The sequence below is a fragment of the Hylobates moloch genome, unplaced genomic scaffold (assembly GCF_009828535.3).
Source record: "Hylobates moloch isolate HMO894 unplaced genomic scaffold, HMol_V3 SCAFFOLD_3, whole genome shotgun sequence".
NCBI lineage: Eukaryota > Metazoa > Chordata > Mammalia > Primates > Hylobatidae > Hylobates > Hylobates moloch.
The window spans coordinates 28393016-28409905 of record NW_026652278.1 but is presented as its reverse complement, the minus strand read 5'-3'; the positions used below and the strand labels follow the sequence as shown (position 1 = coordinate 28409905).

General features: G+C 40.8%; 1 protein-coding gene across 1 annotated transcript in view; it reads left to right on the top strand.

Annotated features, from left to right (window-relative positions):
• The window catches only part of SORCS3 (sortilin related VPS10 domain containing receptor 3), a 630771-nt gene that overhangs the window by 504826 nt on the left and 109055 nt on the right, over nt 1-16890 (top strand). The window contains exons 9-11 of the mRNA XM_032178305.2: nt 3409-3588; nt 12909-13055; nt 14649-14751. Of these exons, the coding sequence (XP_032034196.1) occupies nt 3409-3588; nt 12909-13055; nt 14649-14751 (430 nt within the window). The remainder of the gene's footprint in view (nt 1-3408; nt 3589-12908; nt 13056-14648; nt 14752-16890) is intronic.

Here is a 16890-nt window from a genome sequence, read left to right as displayed (position 1 = left end):
GACCGTTCCATCCTCATTGTCACCTGTAAGCATTTGTACTCCAGTCACCATTTTTAGCACCTCTATCATAGCACTTAGTCAAATTTGAGAAAGGCCACTAGAGTATGTGATGTCTCCACCATCAGAAGACGACTTCTTTAGGGCAGGTTTTACTTTTCCTCTATTTCTGTTGTCTGACACATGGCAGATGCTTAATAACATGGGTATTTATATAATGAATAAAGTTACATTATGCCTAGATTATAAGAAAATGTTTCAGTATCAGTGAAGTATTTTCACCATTGTTCACCTAGGAAGTCACAGGTTTTATTTTCAAAAGCAATCATAACTCTCCCAAATTATTGTCTTGGCAGGGCAGACATGGAATGTTATTTATAATTGCTTTCCAAATATAAATATGTATGTGATTATGTCTGATGCTTTTCAGTTTCCAAGTTTAGTAAAGTCCCAGTCTAAATTTACTCTTACTGCATTTTCCCTCCTTGGATTTCTCTCTTTATCACCAAATTTTTCCCTGCATGTTCTCAGGACCAACAAGTAAGGCAATGACATATGCTATGGAGCTAAACTAAGGTAACTCAGTTCAAGAAATAAGCTTCATTATTGTTCAGGTCTCTATTGGACCAATTTTAGCTAATTATGCTTTTCTTTTTCTTGAAGACTCAATGTTCTAGTTATTATTGGTTGACCCCATTCAACCATAAAGACCTATTTAGACAAAGGTTATATATTTCAGAGTGTTTCAAAGAGTGATTCCCTGGACTTAGATGCACCAGAATCATCTGGAGGGCTTGTTCAGATGGAGGAATCTAAGGGTCTACTCCAGACATACTGAATTATAATTTCAGGCAGTGGTCAGGATTAGAGGCAGCCAGGTTTGCTGTATGTGCATTTTAGGTTAATGTTCTTAGCACAAGTCTGCATGCTATTAAGATTGCTAGGTCATTTTGATGCACACCAAAGTTATATCCCCACTGTTACAGTGTTTAAAAGTTAGCTTCTTGATTAAGATTAGGTTTAAATTAAGATAAAATTGTAGGTTTATATCTTAGTAATGTCATTTATTAGCTTTGGCAAATTAAGGAATTATCAAACAGATATCTCAGAATTCTGGATACCAGAGAGCAGTCTTACTCCAGAGCCTGGAGCACTTGTTCACCAGGTGACACAGCCCCAGGACAGCATTAACCTAATATGCACTCACAGCGAACCTGGCTGCCTCTAATCTTGACCATGCCCTGGTATTTTAAGTTGTTCTTTTCCCATTTCTTTTACATTAGTTTAGTCTAAAATAACTTAGCTCATTCATTTTTATGACCAAAACATCTGGGAAAAACCAGGCATTTCTATTGCATTTTTAACAGGGTAAGTGAATTTAATTCGTATTTCCTGCAGCTGTGATTTCCCCTCCTACTGGGTTCTTGGGCATTCATTCCACACCAGCACAACATGATTTCATCACACAGTTTTTAAGAGTAAGCTTTTTTTTCCCGTTTTCAAGCAGCTCAGCAGGAACCTGTAATTCTACAAGGTGTGTAAGCACAAATGAGCAAGGGAGGTCCTAGTCAAGGTGACCCAGAGAGTTCAAGGCCAGAGGCTGAGATTTGACAAAGAATCTTCAATAAGAAGATCCAGAACTTGCTTTTCTACTTCTCTCACCTCCAGGTTGTCCAAATCAAATGGGTTTACTCCTTTATAAATCATCTTGGAGGAGCTCTCTGTGGTGCTGACATTACAGACATTGCTGTTTCTTTTTACTTGAAATGGTTTCTGGGAAAGGTTGGTCAAACACAGTCAAGGCTAGACCCTGCCTGATTATTAAGTTACAGTCAACTCCACTCCCCCATCATCCTTTTACCAGTGCTTTCCATCACAGCAACAAAGTTGCCTTTCCTTCTGCTATCTGTTACTCTTTGGCATATACACCAGTATGTTTATGCAGTTTTTAACTACTTCCATTTTTGGCAAATGATTATCCATGTCCTCCTGACTGTGTAAGTTCTCTAGGTAAGGGCTTAAATTTGTGATAATCTTTGTACAGTGCCTACTTACACAGGCAAACGGGCTTCTATAAATTACTTGGCATTGTAAACTACTATGGATCATTTAGAAATGATCCAGACAGAGCAAGACCCTGTCTTTAAATTTTTTTAATTAAAAAAATAAAAATGATCCAGTCCGAGATTAAAACTAAAGTGGTGTCAGGGACCAGGAAGTTAACATCAGTATGTAAGTGGCAGACCATAAGAACATATGGATATAGAGGGCTGAGACCCTAAATTGGGGTCCTGACTCCATCTGAAAGACCAGAGACTCTGGTTTTCAGTACAGAATGTGGCCAAGCTAAACATTTGTGATTCATATTTACTTCAGGAGTCATCAGTTTGAAATCTCTAATCTAGAGGTGATATATCCAGTGACTGGAAACCATCCATTAGGTTGGAGTCAGACCACAGAGGTTTAAAACCTGGTTCTGCCATTCGATAGCCATATAATCTGAAACAGATTGGTAAACTTCTGTGTGTCTGAGTTTGCTCTTCAGTAAAATGGAAATAATCATACCACCTCCGTCACAAAATTATTTTCATTTTTAATTGAAAAAATACATTTAGATGGCTTAGAATAGTCCCCAAGGAGATGTTTTTCTTGGTAGTCCAACCTCTTCACTAGGTGAGAAAATTGAAGTTCAGAGAGACTGACACATTCAGCATCATGCAGCTTACTTACAGCAGTGCTTATATTTTGACCCACAACATTAAATTCCAGGTTGAGTATCCTTTTCTCCCCGTCAGTGATCTTCAACATAATTTCATTGGCAGCAGAACCTCCCTTACCTTTTGCTCCTAAAATATTACACAGAATTCCACTGTATACAACAGATGCAAGTGGTTCTGCTCTGATTGAAACAGGATTGCAGGTCTAGAGCCCCACTCATTGGTTATACCTCCATGCTATGTTTCTGGCAATCCTCATGACTGAAGATTTTAAAGAAAAGTGTGCAAACCACCATATTACAGAATTTAAAAACATAAATGAATATCTAATGACAAGATAGGCTCTCACTTCATTGCATGCGTGAGCTTCCTTTAGCAAGGGTGTCTGTCTCTGTTGGCACTAACTCTTAAATTTTAGGTATAAAAATAAAAAAAAGAAAGTAGGTGAAACCTTGAAAGCCATGGGAAATGATATCAACCAAAGCCCCTAACACCCATTTTTCTGTCACTTAGCAAGGAACAGAAATCATGAAACTCATAATTTATAGCCTTGGTTCAACATGGAATTGTTTAACATTGCCTATAACTCAAGATTTTTCTTAGCAATTTCATAAGTCATAGTAATTACTTGGCATCCCAATGGGCAGAGAGATATGGAGATCTGCTGCCTTACAAGCCTTCCATCTTCTTTCAGGACATGCACATTATCAGTACAGATGAGAACCAAGTATTTGCAGCGGTCCAAGAATGGAACCAGAATGACACGTACAACCTCTACATCTCAGACACGCGTGGGATTTACTTCACTCTGGCCATGGAGAATATCAAGAGCAGCAGAGGCCTAATGGGGAACATCATTATTGAATTGTATGAGGTATGTAGCCAAAATTGTCTTCCCTTGGGTCTATCTCTCTTTTTCATGTGTTTTAATGGTATAAACACAAGCACTGGAGTTCTGGGTTCAGATTCCAACTGTACCACTTAAAAATTGTATGACTTTGGCAAGGGACTTAACTTCTATATGCCTCAATTCTAGTAAAATAGAGATAAAATATTTACCAAGGAGATTATTGTGAGATGAGAGATGATGGATACACTGCATCTAGTGTAGTGGCTGACTCAACAAAGTTAGTATTTTTGTATGTATAAACAATTGATTACTAGACAGAAATTAAGGTACTTGGCCTAGGTGATTTTTTAAGTAGCCTTTTAAACTCTGTATTGCTTCTGTGGACCCTGAATGGAGGGAGTAGTGCTATTTGTATGCGTTAAATTATTTGGAAAGTCCTGTTTTATGAACAAATTTTATAGGAAAATAAAAAGCAAATATCAGTGGTGGGAATGAGAGTTTTTCTAAGATTCCACCAGATGCCAACATCTATGCAAGGTAAAAAACTGAACTTGACATAAGTGTGTCACTTATATTGAGCTTGTTAAAAAAGTGTGATAACTAAAGAATAATTTAGTTAGGAAGCCAAGTGACTCCATGTAGTAACTGTAGAGAGAAAGAGAAAAAAAAAGAAACTACTTTCAGTGACCTAAAAGATGTGGTACCTTTTATAGTGACAGTATGTGACCTTTGACAGTCCTGGACCCAGTGAAGGAACTTGACTGACCACTTGGATATGAAGGATTGAGTTGAGCAATGAAGGTGTGTCTCATTATCCAATATTCACCAGTAACCAGTGGCCACACCCATACAGACTGTGATGGTTGAGATCATTCACAGAAAGACATACGTTGTCTATTCTGGGTGGTGGCCTCAGAGCTGGGTGAGCTGTTCCCTTGTGGGTTTTCCTATTGAGGAGTGGGAGTGGCTACATGCATGGGTTTCTGCTTTACAGTGGTCTCCTCTGAGCAGTGCTTGTCAAAGTCCCAGCAGCCCTAAATTGGTATCTAAGTTGGCTACTCAGTTACTGAGTGATAAGGTTTGGTTCTGTGTCCCTACCCAAATCCCATCTCGAATTGTAGTCCTCACGTGTTGAGGGAAGGACCTAGTGGGAGGTGATTGGATCATAGGGGTGGTTTTCACATGCTGTTCTCATGACAGTGAGTGAGTTCTCACAAGAGCTGATGGTTTTAAAGTGTGGAACTTCCTCGCTTCCTCCCTCTCTCCTGCCACTATATGAGACATACCTTGCTTCCCACTTGCCTTCCACTGTGATTGTAAGTTTCCTGAGACTTTCCCAGCCATGTGGAACTTTGAGTCAATTAAACCTCTTTTCTTCATAAATTACCCAGTCTCATAGTATCTTTATAGCAGTGTGAGAATGGACTAATACACTGAAAGTGGTAGAAATATTTAAGATTGCACCTGTTCTGTTAGGCGGAGAGATGATAACATAAAGGCATGGGGCAAATTAATGTACCTTTTAAAACAAGGAGTGAATGTCATTGGGTAGAAAACAAAATCAATAGAAATACCCTGATTTCTTAGAGAGTGACTGACAAGTATTGAAATAATTCCCTTAAACAACAAGGTCCCAGTTTGGGAAATGTTCCAGATTGTTTTACAGAGGTGTGGAGACTAGTAGAGATGACTAAGGGGAGTAAATACCTTTGGGAAGCTTACATTTCTACGCCTCTAATCATACCAGGAGGCAGAAATACAACTTTGTTATTGGACAATAAGTCTCATCTTGTGGGAGGGTTTGGATTAATGTTCCCAGGACTGAGGCCATTCCAAGTTCCTGTTTGTACAAGTAAAGCCATAGAGATAAGACTATGATTCATGTCCCTGTGATCAGACCCAAATGGCGGAGAGTGGGCATTGCTGCAGATGACCTTGCAGTCAAGAAATTCTGGTGTCTCTGATCCTCTTGGTACAGTGGGTGAGTTTGCCACTATGGTGCTCTTATTCTAAGAAGGGGTGCCTGAAACTCCTTGGTCATTTACAACAGTGTGACACTGATATGGAATGAGGCATGAATCAAAATGAAGAATGTGCCCAGAGACATGCAATTTTTTTTCTTTCCACTGAAGTTGGTCTTGTGTTTTCAGTCTTATTGAAGAAAAAAAATGCATGGTGTCACTGCATCTGTAGAGAAGACGTAACAGACAGGGCAACTTTAAAAAAAAAAAACAGCTTTCTTGATCTTGTTTTCCATTCAATTTTAGCAGGATTGATCACACCCCTACTTTGTGTTCAAGCCCATGAGGAAGGCGGGAGAGTTATGACTTAGTTTTTACCTTCAGAGAGTTTGCAATCAAGTTTGTTGGGTTTTGAGGGGGTCAGTAAACAAAGTTCCTTATTTACCTGGCCAATGCTAGAACCGATTAGGACAGCAACAAAGGGCAAGACAAATGGATATCAAACACAGCTTTATTGCTTTTAAAAATTATGCATAAGGAACTGGGATTGATAATGCTGTACCCCAGAATTGAATTCATCCATTCAGTCCCAGGCAGAAATGATAAATCAAAGACCGTCTTAGAGAAGCCTGTTACTATGACAGCACAGCATTGATGTAAAAAGGATGTGATCTTTGCAGGCAGACCCTTAAAAGAGGGGCAGGGGTATGGGGATGAGCTGTACACGCGCAGTTCTTTTTCTCAACGTTACCACTCTATCAGTCCTTTTGCTCTGGGGAGGAAATAGTGAAGAAGAGGGAGGCATTCCAAACATAGGAATGGAATGAGCCAAGGACTGAATGGATGGTGCTGATTTGTGAGAAAGTAAGCTAGCCAGGCTAATTGTGTGGAATAGATGCTTATCAGGGACAAGAATGAGGGCTGGATAAGTAGCTGAATTTCAGATTCTAGAAAACATGTAATACCAAGTTAATGAATTGGAACCTGACATTATCTAGACTGTGACCATACAGAAGATTTTTAGAGGGTAATGCTGTTTTGCACCTGGAGATATATTCTGTGGTTTGGAGATAAAGCTCAATTGAATTGGTCTCTAGGGGTCATTAGAATTTAACCTTCTTTACTGGAAATTCTCACAGAAACTGTGGTTATGTACCATATGGCCAGTTAGCAAAGAGACTACAACTTTTCTGGACTCTAAGTGCCCTTGAGTAATGCAACTGAGAAAGCCAGTTAAGTTTTCACATTCAATTCAGCTAAATTAGGATACTTCTATGGAGTGTATTTTGTTTGATGATATTAGGACTGGTGCATGAGATTCATAATTACTGGAATGATACAAGTGACTCTATTAGGGTAATTATCACAGTCTAACTTGTATTAGAGGTGTGATTCCACCAGATTGTGGAGTCACTAAAGGATAATTCTAACTTGAGGAATTTGGAGAGACTTAGAGACGAGTTTGGCTTAATTATAGACAAATTGTTGGAAATAAGAAGAGAACCAGAGTCGAATGAGGAGGGATCCTATTTTATGAAATGTTGAGTGGCCTTGTGGAGCAGTGGGGATGAAGATTGTAAATATGCTGGTAAAAAGCTTGACTGAAGATTCAGGCATTTATGCTATGGGCTAGTATTTCTGTATCTTTTTTCCCCTCATATTTACATACCCAGAAAATATTTGCACGTGTGATGTAGGCCCCTGTGCCAGGTTAATTTGTAACTTTATATTAGAATAGGACATTACCCCTGTTTCCCCTTGACTCAAAGGTTCAGAGATGTCTTTAGGTAATTTTCAGATATCAGGTGGCTTGGGGCTGACCTTGACCACTTAAGTCACAGGTGTATCACTCTATCTTCTGCATGGACCTCTGAAGCCTCTTCTTGGTAATGGAGAGGAGACAAAGAAAGCAAGAGCTTATTTGGGAATTCGTCTTGCAAGCCTTGGCACTGAAAAATCCTTGGACCAATGGAGATCAACCCCACTGAACTCCCCAAAATCTAACAAGGCTGAGATAATTTCCATTTCAAATCTGTTGGAGTTGTCTCCTGCTGTAGAGAGATTCTCCTGCTTGTTCTTTCTCAAATTTCTGCTTCAAAGTACAATATTGTCATGGCTATAATTACATAATTATGGGAGAAAATAACACATGAAGGCCAAATAATAATCGATCTCTTCTTTGAGGTGTCAAGCTGACTCCTTCAAAACAAGGCTGGTATTGACAGTGAATGTAGCCTATTGTGTGTGCTTACCATTATTCTCATAACACTCTTTTCGTATAGAGCTCTATTGCAGTGTCTTCACATCCCCAGGTATAAACTACATTTCTTTTTAATTACTCTCCCTAATAAATCAAGAAACAAATATTCTTTCCAACATACGCAGTTATACTATGGCAACATTCTCTGAGCTGCCGGTGTGATACATTTTCTTCAATGCTCTCCTGGATATTTTGCATCTAACTTATAACTCCTTACAGTAATAACCACAGCATACCTGGCAATACCTTAGACAAGCACTGTCAAATAAATACATAAGGTGAGCTACATACACACTTCCACATTTCTGCTTCCCACATTTTAAAAAGTAAAAAACAGACAAAATTCATTCTAATAATATTTTTATTTAAACAAGGTATCTAAAATGTCATTTCAGTATACGTTCAATGTAACAATTATGTAGTTATTTTATATTTTTCCATACTAATTTTCATAAGTCTGCAACATCCTGGATGTATTTTACATGTCCCATGAATCTCAATTTATATGCTAAATTTTCACCAGAAATACTTGATCGGTATTTAACATTTCATAAATTTACAGTAAAAAAAGAAGATCCACATACCCAAGTTATTCTCAACAAACTTAAAAGTTTGCCAGTAACTGAATTGGGTATCAGTTCTTCAATTCAAATTTCTATTGGTTAAAATGAAATAAAGTTAAAAATTAGTTTCTTCGTTCCCGTAGCCACTTTTCAAGCCATATGTGGCCAGTGGCTGCTGTTTTGGATTGCACAGTCGTAAACAACTTATATATATTTTTTCTTATTTATCTCTCACAATATCACATTCTTCACTGTGCCTATGAGATTACAGAGATGCAGAGAATTTAGTGGCTTGGCTCTGATCACACAGCTAGTGGTGCTGCATTTCAAGAAATCCATGTCTGCTTGACAAACCACTTAGGCTTTTCTCACTATTCATTTTTTTTTGCATTTTTATGGAGGTATAATTTATGTATAGTAAAATTTACCCTTTTAGTATACAGTTCTGTGAGTTTTGATTTGTGCATTCTGGTGTGTAAATGTGTGCACAAATCACAATCAAGACATAGAAGAGTTCCATTACTCCCAAATATTCCCTTATTGCCCTTTTGTAGTCCACCCTTCTCTACCCCAAAGTCACTGACAAACACACACCTGACCTCTCTTTGTCTTTAGTTTTGCCTTTTCTAGAGGGTGAGTAAATGGAATTATACAGTAGGTAACCTTTTCAGTCTGACTTTTTTTTCCCTTAGAATAATGCATTTGAGATTCACCCACATTGTTGAATACATCAGTTCCTTCTGTTTCTGAGCAGCATTCTGTTGTGTGGATATGACAGAGGTTGTTTTTCAGTCACCAGCTGAAGACCATTTAGGTTACTTTTTAAAATTTTGTGTGATTATGAATAAAATTTCCATAAACATTCTCTTGACCATAAATTTTTATTTCTCATGGGTAAATACTTAGGAGTAGGATTGCTGAGTTGAGTGTAAGTATATGTTTATAAGAAGCCACCAAATTATTCCAAAAGTGGCTGTGGGATTTTTCATTTCCACCAGCAAGGTATGAGAGTAGCAGCTGCTTCACATCTTCAGCAACACTTGCTTGGTTTGACAGAGAGAGAGAGAGAGAGAGAGTGTGTGTGTGTGTGTGTGTGTAGCTGTTCTGATGGGGATTTAGTGGTAACTCATCGCGGGTGTGATTTGCTTTTCTTCAGTGACTAAATAACTGGACCCAGTATACCTGGATGGATAAAATGAAACTTCCAGGCCAGGCACGGTGCCTTACGCCTGTAATCCCAGCACTTTGGGAGGCCGAGGCAGGCGAATGATGAGGTCAGGATTTTGAGACCAGCCTGGCCAACATGGTGAAACCCCATCTCTACTAAAAATACAAAAAAATAACTGGGCGTAGTGACGGTCACCTGTAATCCTGGCTACTCAGGAAACTGAGGCAGGAGAATTGCCTGAACCCAGGAGGCAGAGGTTGCAATGAGCTGAGATGGTGCCACCGCACTCTAGCCCAGGTGACTGAGTGAGACTCCATCTGAAAAAAAAAAAAAAAAAAAAAGAAACTTCCCAGCCAGCCTCAGTATTCTGGTCTCTTTGCCCATCTTATTGATGTTTCCTTGCTTTCCTCTCCCTAGAGCCTGTCATCTTCCCTCTGCTTTATCATGACCTTCAGAGACCCTTATCGGGCCAGAAGGACAGCTGCTTAGAGACTCCACAGGGACTTTTTTCCCTGAACCAAACTTCCTCAGCCCCTCACCACAGGTGGGACTCTAGGGACAGCCCAAGGCAGAACATGGTAATTGCATTTCTCAGCAGAGCCCTGGCTTCTCTGTCCTGAGGTCTCTGGGAGGTGACCAACAGATGACCGTGCCACCTGGACTCAGCATTCCGCCAAGGGGCCTGCTGTCAGTTTCCCTTTGCACTCAAATTGATTCCCAGAGGGAAAGTGGGCCACACAGGCTAGACACCTTGTATTGTCCTAGTCTGTGGGCGCCATCACAAGCTGGTACCCTTCTCCCTGGACTGCTGAAATAATCAGCAGCAGCCAAACATCTGATTTCAAACAACAGTGGGAGGAAGTATGTTTAAAGTTAATTCAATGCTATGTACCTCCTTGGATGAGGACGAGTAAAAATGCATGTCTCATTCTCCAATTCCTTCACATTGCATTGAGTGAGGGTGCGTAGTCTTTCATAATACTTTTGTCTTAGAAATACATGTGTACATACGTGTGTACACATACATGCATATATGAGTATGGGTCTACTGGGTTGCAACATAAATGTGTTTCTTACTTGGGTTGCAGTCAAAAAGTGTGAAAGCTGTTGGCTTAGGACACACAAAAGCCAAGTACCCTCCAAACTTGCAGTCCATTTATACAAGACATGAAACCAAAAAGCGATTCAGTAATAATGTAAGGGCTTTGAACTATCCAAACACAAGTGGGAAATGTTCCATTTCTTTCAGACGGGAAGGAGATTGCTGCGGCATTATGTACAACTGCAGGAGAAACACCCTCACAGCTGCAAGTGGGTTCCCTGGGAGTCTGTCCTTTCTACGTCTTTTCAGTCCCCATTCCTCTGGTTTTGTTCTCAGAATATGTGGGACACACAGAAAATGCCTGTCCAAGTGGTGAAGTGCTCAGTGGGAAAACATGGTAATGGTAATGGTAATGATTGTTTAATTTGTTAACCTGCTCACCCGGAAGATCACAAGAGGTTGCTGAGTGGCTGGAATTCTTTCTGTGATGCATTGAGCTGGGGGCATCAGAGAGGGCCACAGCCGCTCCCCAGGAAAAACTGAACCGGGGCCAAGGTGTCTGAGTCTGATCCAAATATTTTCATCCAAGAAGTGGATAGCAAGGCCCTGGGTACATGTGGGAGAGGGTAACTGGTTTAGGGGAGTGAGTTTTCTGGAATCATTAGCTGGTGGTCTAGCAGAAAAGGCACCAGCTCTGTGGCTAAACAGAACACTGAAAGGCCTCATCAGGTAGAAGTTTCTAGAGAATCTCAGATTCCATTCTCCGTGAGGTGAGGAATGATTAGTAGTCAGGTTTAGGAGATGCACCATTGCAGCTGGTTTTAAAGACTGAGGTGATCTGAGGGGCTCATAGCCCCTAGATGAGCATTTGAGATGCTGTACTTCCTGAAATGGCCCTGACTTTAAGCCATTAGGGCAGGGAGGAGGTCTCTAGGGAGGGCATGGCTCAGACATCATGCCCCTCCCCTACCTTAGTTTCTCTGCTTACCTACCCACTGTTCCAGGTAGGAATCTAATCAATTCCATTGTTGGCCCTTTGTCAAATTCCCCTGGTGGCGTCCTTCCAGATAATTCTATTCTCCTCCTGAGATTCTCTGTCCATTTGTTTGTTTGTTTGTTTATTCTTATTTGGGCTGGCATTCTCTTTCAAGGCCAATCAGGTTACTTAAAAAAAGAAAAGAAGATTTTTTATTTCGTCAATTAAATTATGTCATTTGAAAACAAAAAAATAAGCTCACTTCTGTGAAATCTTACCCTTTTCTCCCACTGGCATTCTCTCCAAAGTGAGTAAACCTCAGTTAACCATGATACTGGAAGAATGGGGGATACATACAATTAAAACTTTAAGGTATCTGAGTATCACCCACAAAACCTGCCATTGAACCTATTGTTTATATATATTTAAACTAATTGAATTGCCTTTGGCAATGTGCTATTTGCTATTTGCCTTTGAAACATGCTATAACTTCTATGGAAAAAGAGTTAAGGGAATCTTTCTTTGATGCAGGACGTTGTCATTCTAAATATCTGCTTTCCTTGCCCAGCATGTAGAATATAAGGAATAAAAGTTTGGGTAGAATTTGTACTTACCCTAGAACCCTTCTGGGTGATAAATCTCCTTTAATCCTCTAGCTACTTGTTTTGTGGTGATGCTCTTTTCCCAGCAAAATATCAAAGGCATGCAAATCTCAAAACAGGGGAACACTGGTGAGTGCTTTGCATAGTCTCGCAGATCCTTTGCCAGCCAACTGGGAAAAAGAAGAGGAACAGGGCTTATTCCACCAATTTCAAAGAGACCGTTGGCTGAATCCCACAGCTGATATGGGAGTTATCCATAGTCACATAGTGAGCTAGTGGCATGGAAATAGACAGATGCCAGGCCTCTAAGCTGGATCATCTGCCCCAGGATATCTTCATTACTACTAATCACAGTGCCTCAACTTCCATTGTTATGAAATACCCATCTACAGGCCTCTCCTGAGCAGAAACGCATGTTTGCTGGGAGGGGTAACTCCTTCAGTTCTTGTCAGCCACTCCCACCTCAGAGGGAATGTTAATAGTTAATTAAAGATAAAGTCCTATGGAACAAAGTACAGAGACGAGCAAAGTGGGAAAAAACAGATGGGTAAGCATAGACAGGGACATCTAGGGGTGACATAAGGTTCAGAGATGAACTTCTTTAACATTTTTCAGAGACCACATGGCATTCACTGTTTCCTATCATGTTCCTTCTTTTCTTGCTTGGAACCCCAACATGCCGTGGGAAATTCTGGGGCTTCTCTAAGGGCTTCTCCAAGACCAAAGTCATGTTGGCCCAGCATCGTTCTCCAGCTCTCACCTTTTTTCCTAGGTAGCAGGTATCAAAGGGATATTTCTGGCAAACAAGAAGGTGGACGACCAGGTGAAGACATACATCACTTACAACAAAGGCAGGGATTGGCGCCTGCTGCAAGCTCCGGATGTGGACCTGAGAGGAAGCCCAGTGCACTGCCTGCTGGTCAGTCACTCAGCCTCATGGGAAGTTCACAGGGCAGGCTGGGGAAGCTGTGTCAAGGGCTTTGTTTCATCAAAGGGTCTTAGGAACTCAGGTGGTGCAGAGCAGTAATTTTCTAAAACTTGCAGGGCATTGGTCTGTGGACCCAGACTGCAGCACCAATTGGGTGAAAGGCCCAGTTGAATTATGCAGACATTTACTGAGGATCTACTATGTGCTCCATCTCATAGTAAGGCAAAGAAATATATAAGAGAAGGAGCCTGTGCTCAAGGGTCCCAGGCACAGCTCAGTAGTAGTAATGCATCTATTAACTGATACTAACATGATGCATTGTGTTTTGGTAAATGCTTGCTAGATGTTGAGGCAAGCAAAAGTTGCTTTGAGAATCCAGGGGCACTTAGGCTGGAACGTCCATATGGGACAGTTAATCTATCAGCATTTCTAGGATTCCTGTTGTATGGAATACTGAGGTAGGCACCATGGAAGACATGATGTGTGAGATGGTATCTCTGGCTCCAGGTGCTTCTGCTCTGTGTGAGAAGGCAAGACGGTTCATTAACAATAAAATCCACAATCCTTAGTGCCCTCTGAATAAGGACTGCTGTAAGAAACAATTCTAAGGTCCCAGAAATTGTTATGTTTCTTCTGAGCAAAAAGTTTCCTCTTGCCACTTATTCAAACAGATTTATTAACCACTTATCATATTCTAGACCCTATGTTAAAAATTGGGACTACAATGGTAAATACGGCAAATGGAGCCCTTTCGCTTCGTAATTTTCAGCCTTATTCCATATAATTTTGCTTTGGGTACTAGGAGGGTCAGAGATAAATGCCTGCTTACCTCTAGGAACTGGTCACAGCATGAATTTTTTTTTCCTCAAACCTTACCCATGGCTTCATCTTATTTTAATCTGATTTTCTCTTTCTTTCTATTTCTTCATCTTATTTGTATTTATTGTACAGAATATGTCTCTGTAAATCCCCAATCTCTTTTAAGAACACTCAAATGGGGATAGATGAATAAATAAATGAATAAATAGAGAACAAAGACTTATATAGGTTTTAGATGATGGCTTCAAATATTTTAAGTAAAATTATAAATAAGAACAAAATACATAAAACAGAGACAGAGACAATCTGGCTGAAGAAGGTGGAGGGCCTGGCCTAGTTCACATAGCTTCCCCTCTTCACCCCTCCCAGAGGGCCCTTACAACTCCAAGAAGCAGAATTGATGGTCAAGATCAGAAATGCGAGAATGTTAGTGTCATCCTGTTAGAAGGAATGGTCAAGGAGGCTTCATAAAGCCAGCCATGAACTGGACCTTGGATAGGTTGGGTGAGGAAGAGAGGGAAAGGCATGAGACTGTGGTTGGGGGGCAGAGGCAAGAGGGGGCTTATGGAAGGTACTCAGTGGAGCTTCTAATGTGAGCATACCAGCTATCTCAGGTGCAGGTATCTCCTGCCCAAAACTGTGTGACTCACCATCCAATGCCTTGCTGTTTCTGGGAGCTGAACATCGGGAAGCCCATCTCTAGTGGGGTAGGGGTACAGGTGTCTGGAATTTTCTAGAATGAAACTATTTCCTTCTCCATTTTAGCCCTTCTGTTCCTTACATCTGCACCTGCAGCTCTCTGAAAATCCATATTCCTCAGGAAGAATCTCTAGCAAGGAGACAGCCCCAGGACTTGTGGTGGCTACAGGTAAGAAAAACATTCCTTGGGCGTCTTCCTTACTGACAGTGTCTAGAATAAATTTGTCACCTATTTTTGGATCATGGACTCACTTGAGCATCAGATGAAAGCTGTGAGCACTCTCCCCAGAAAATATGCAGGGTTCCCCAATACCCATCTAAGAACCTAAGATACAAAGAGCTCCAGACATTTGTAATTCCTAGGCTCATGCATCTTCCTCCTAGACACAGAGCAGTCCCCTGTGCTTAGCAAGAGGCCAGAGTTTCTCTCAAAGTAAACTGACCATTCAGAATGGTTGTTTGTAATAGGGAATACACACTTTAAGAAAACATGATATATGAACTTCCTAGCTCACCAAATATAAGTTGGGGTAGTTTTCTCTTTACACAGATGATTCTTTACAAAGGGTTCCATCCCAGAGCTGTTTTTAATCAGGAGGTCTCTGGTGCATGTAAAGGCTTGTTTACACATGATTAACCCCTTGGCTGAGAGCCTGAGGGCAAGGGGCAGAAAAACTTAAGCTTGCATTGTTGGAATCACTGTCCACTGAGCATCAATCAGAAATGAAGATAAAGCAACTTTGAGATGAAAGCTAAAGTCTCCAGGGAGTGTGCTCTGATTAGCATGCACTGCATTTCCATACACCTTCTCAGGAATGCATTGATGGCATAAAGGAAGGCAGCCTGCTAATCTTAGAAGTTAGAGCTCTGGTGTTGGTCAGCTTATTTTTCTAATGAAAGCAGATAAATTCACAGTGACTTTTGGCACTGGTACATTCTTTTTTCTCTCATCAATCCAAAGCTCTCGTCCCTGGAGTTCCTACTCTCTAGGCATGGCTTCCTTCTCCAAACCTCCAACTGTGTGAGCTTTTAGATACCACCAGTGACGAACCACTCTCATCAGATTGACAGCTGGCATAGCCTTCTGGCATTTCAGTCAACTCCTGTCAACCCCAGATGGTTGGGAGCAACTATGGTTAATACCACTGGCTTCGGGGAGCCCAGGCTGAGGAAAGATGAAGGCAGGCTCTGTTGCTGTTCCCCTAGCTGGAGGAGTGATTCTCACACTCTGCAATCCATGTGGACTGGTTTTTCCAACTCAAGGGCTGCTGGACCCTATGCCTCTCCTCAAGACCTGCAGGAGGCCCAGGGCTGAACTGGAAGCTACATCAAAAAGTAGGGATGAATAATAAAAGTTAATATTATCTGAATATTTAGTGTGTAGCCAGGCATTGTTCTTTGTGGCTTGACCACTCTGAACTTCGGTGTTTTCATTGGCAAAGTGGGCATAATAGTACCAAAATAATAGAATTGCAGGATATAATGAAACAATGAATTTAAAATGCTTAGAACAACAGCCAGGTGCAGTGGCTCATGCCTGTAATTCCAGCACGTTGGGAGGCCGAGGCAGGTGGTTCACCTGAGGTCAGGAGTTTGAGACCAGGCTGGCCAACATGGTGAAACCCCGTCTCTACTAAAAATACAAAAATTAGCCAGGTGTGGTGGTGCATGCCTGTAGTCCCACCTACTAGGGAGGCTGAGGCAGTAGTATTGCTTGAACCCAGGAGGCAGAGGCTGCAGTAAGCCAAGATGGTGCCACTGCACTCCAGCCTGGGTGACACAGTGAGACTCTGGCTCAATAAATAATACATAAATAAATAAATAAGTAAAATGCTTAGAACAGTGCCTGGGGCATATTGAATACTCAGTACATGTTGCTTATCATCATTAATGTTATAGAAGTTAAAACTCTTCTTACATCAGAAGAATATAATGTGCTCGTCTCCTTCAATAAATCCATAAATCCTATGCATGCACTATGCACACAGAGAAACTCAGGAACCTTGTCCTCCTGCTTTCCAGGCTGAGCCCTGACACTTATTAGGTTTGTGCATTTGGCTTAGTTTTTAAACTCTGAGCTTCATTTTTCTCATCTGTAAAACTGTGAGGGTGTTTTAAAAATTAGAGATGGAAGTGTGTGTCTATAAGACCCAGCAGAGTGCACAGAGTATCATAAGGTAGGATTAATGGTAGTTGTTATTACCTGTGACCAGCATATTGCTTCTAAATTAGTACTTTGTAAATTAGCAAACACACAGGCATTAAAGATTTACTTTTGAATTTTTTTGTCCATGTGTATCAGAATCGC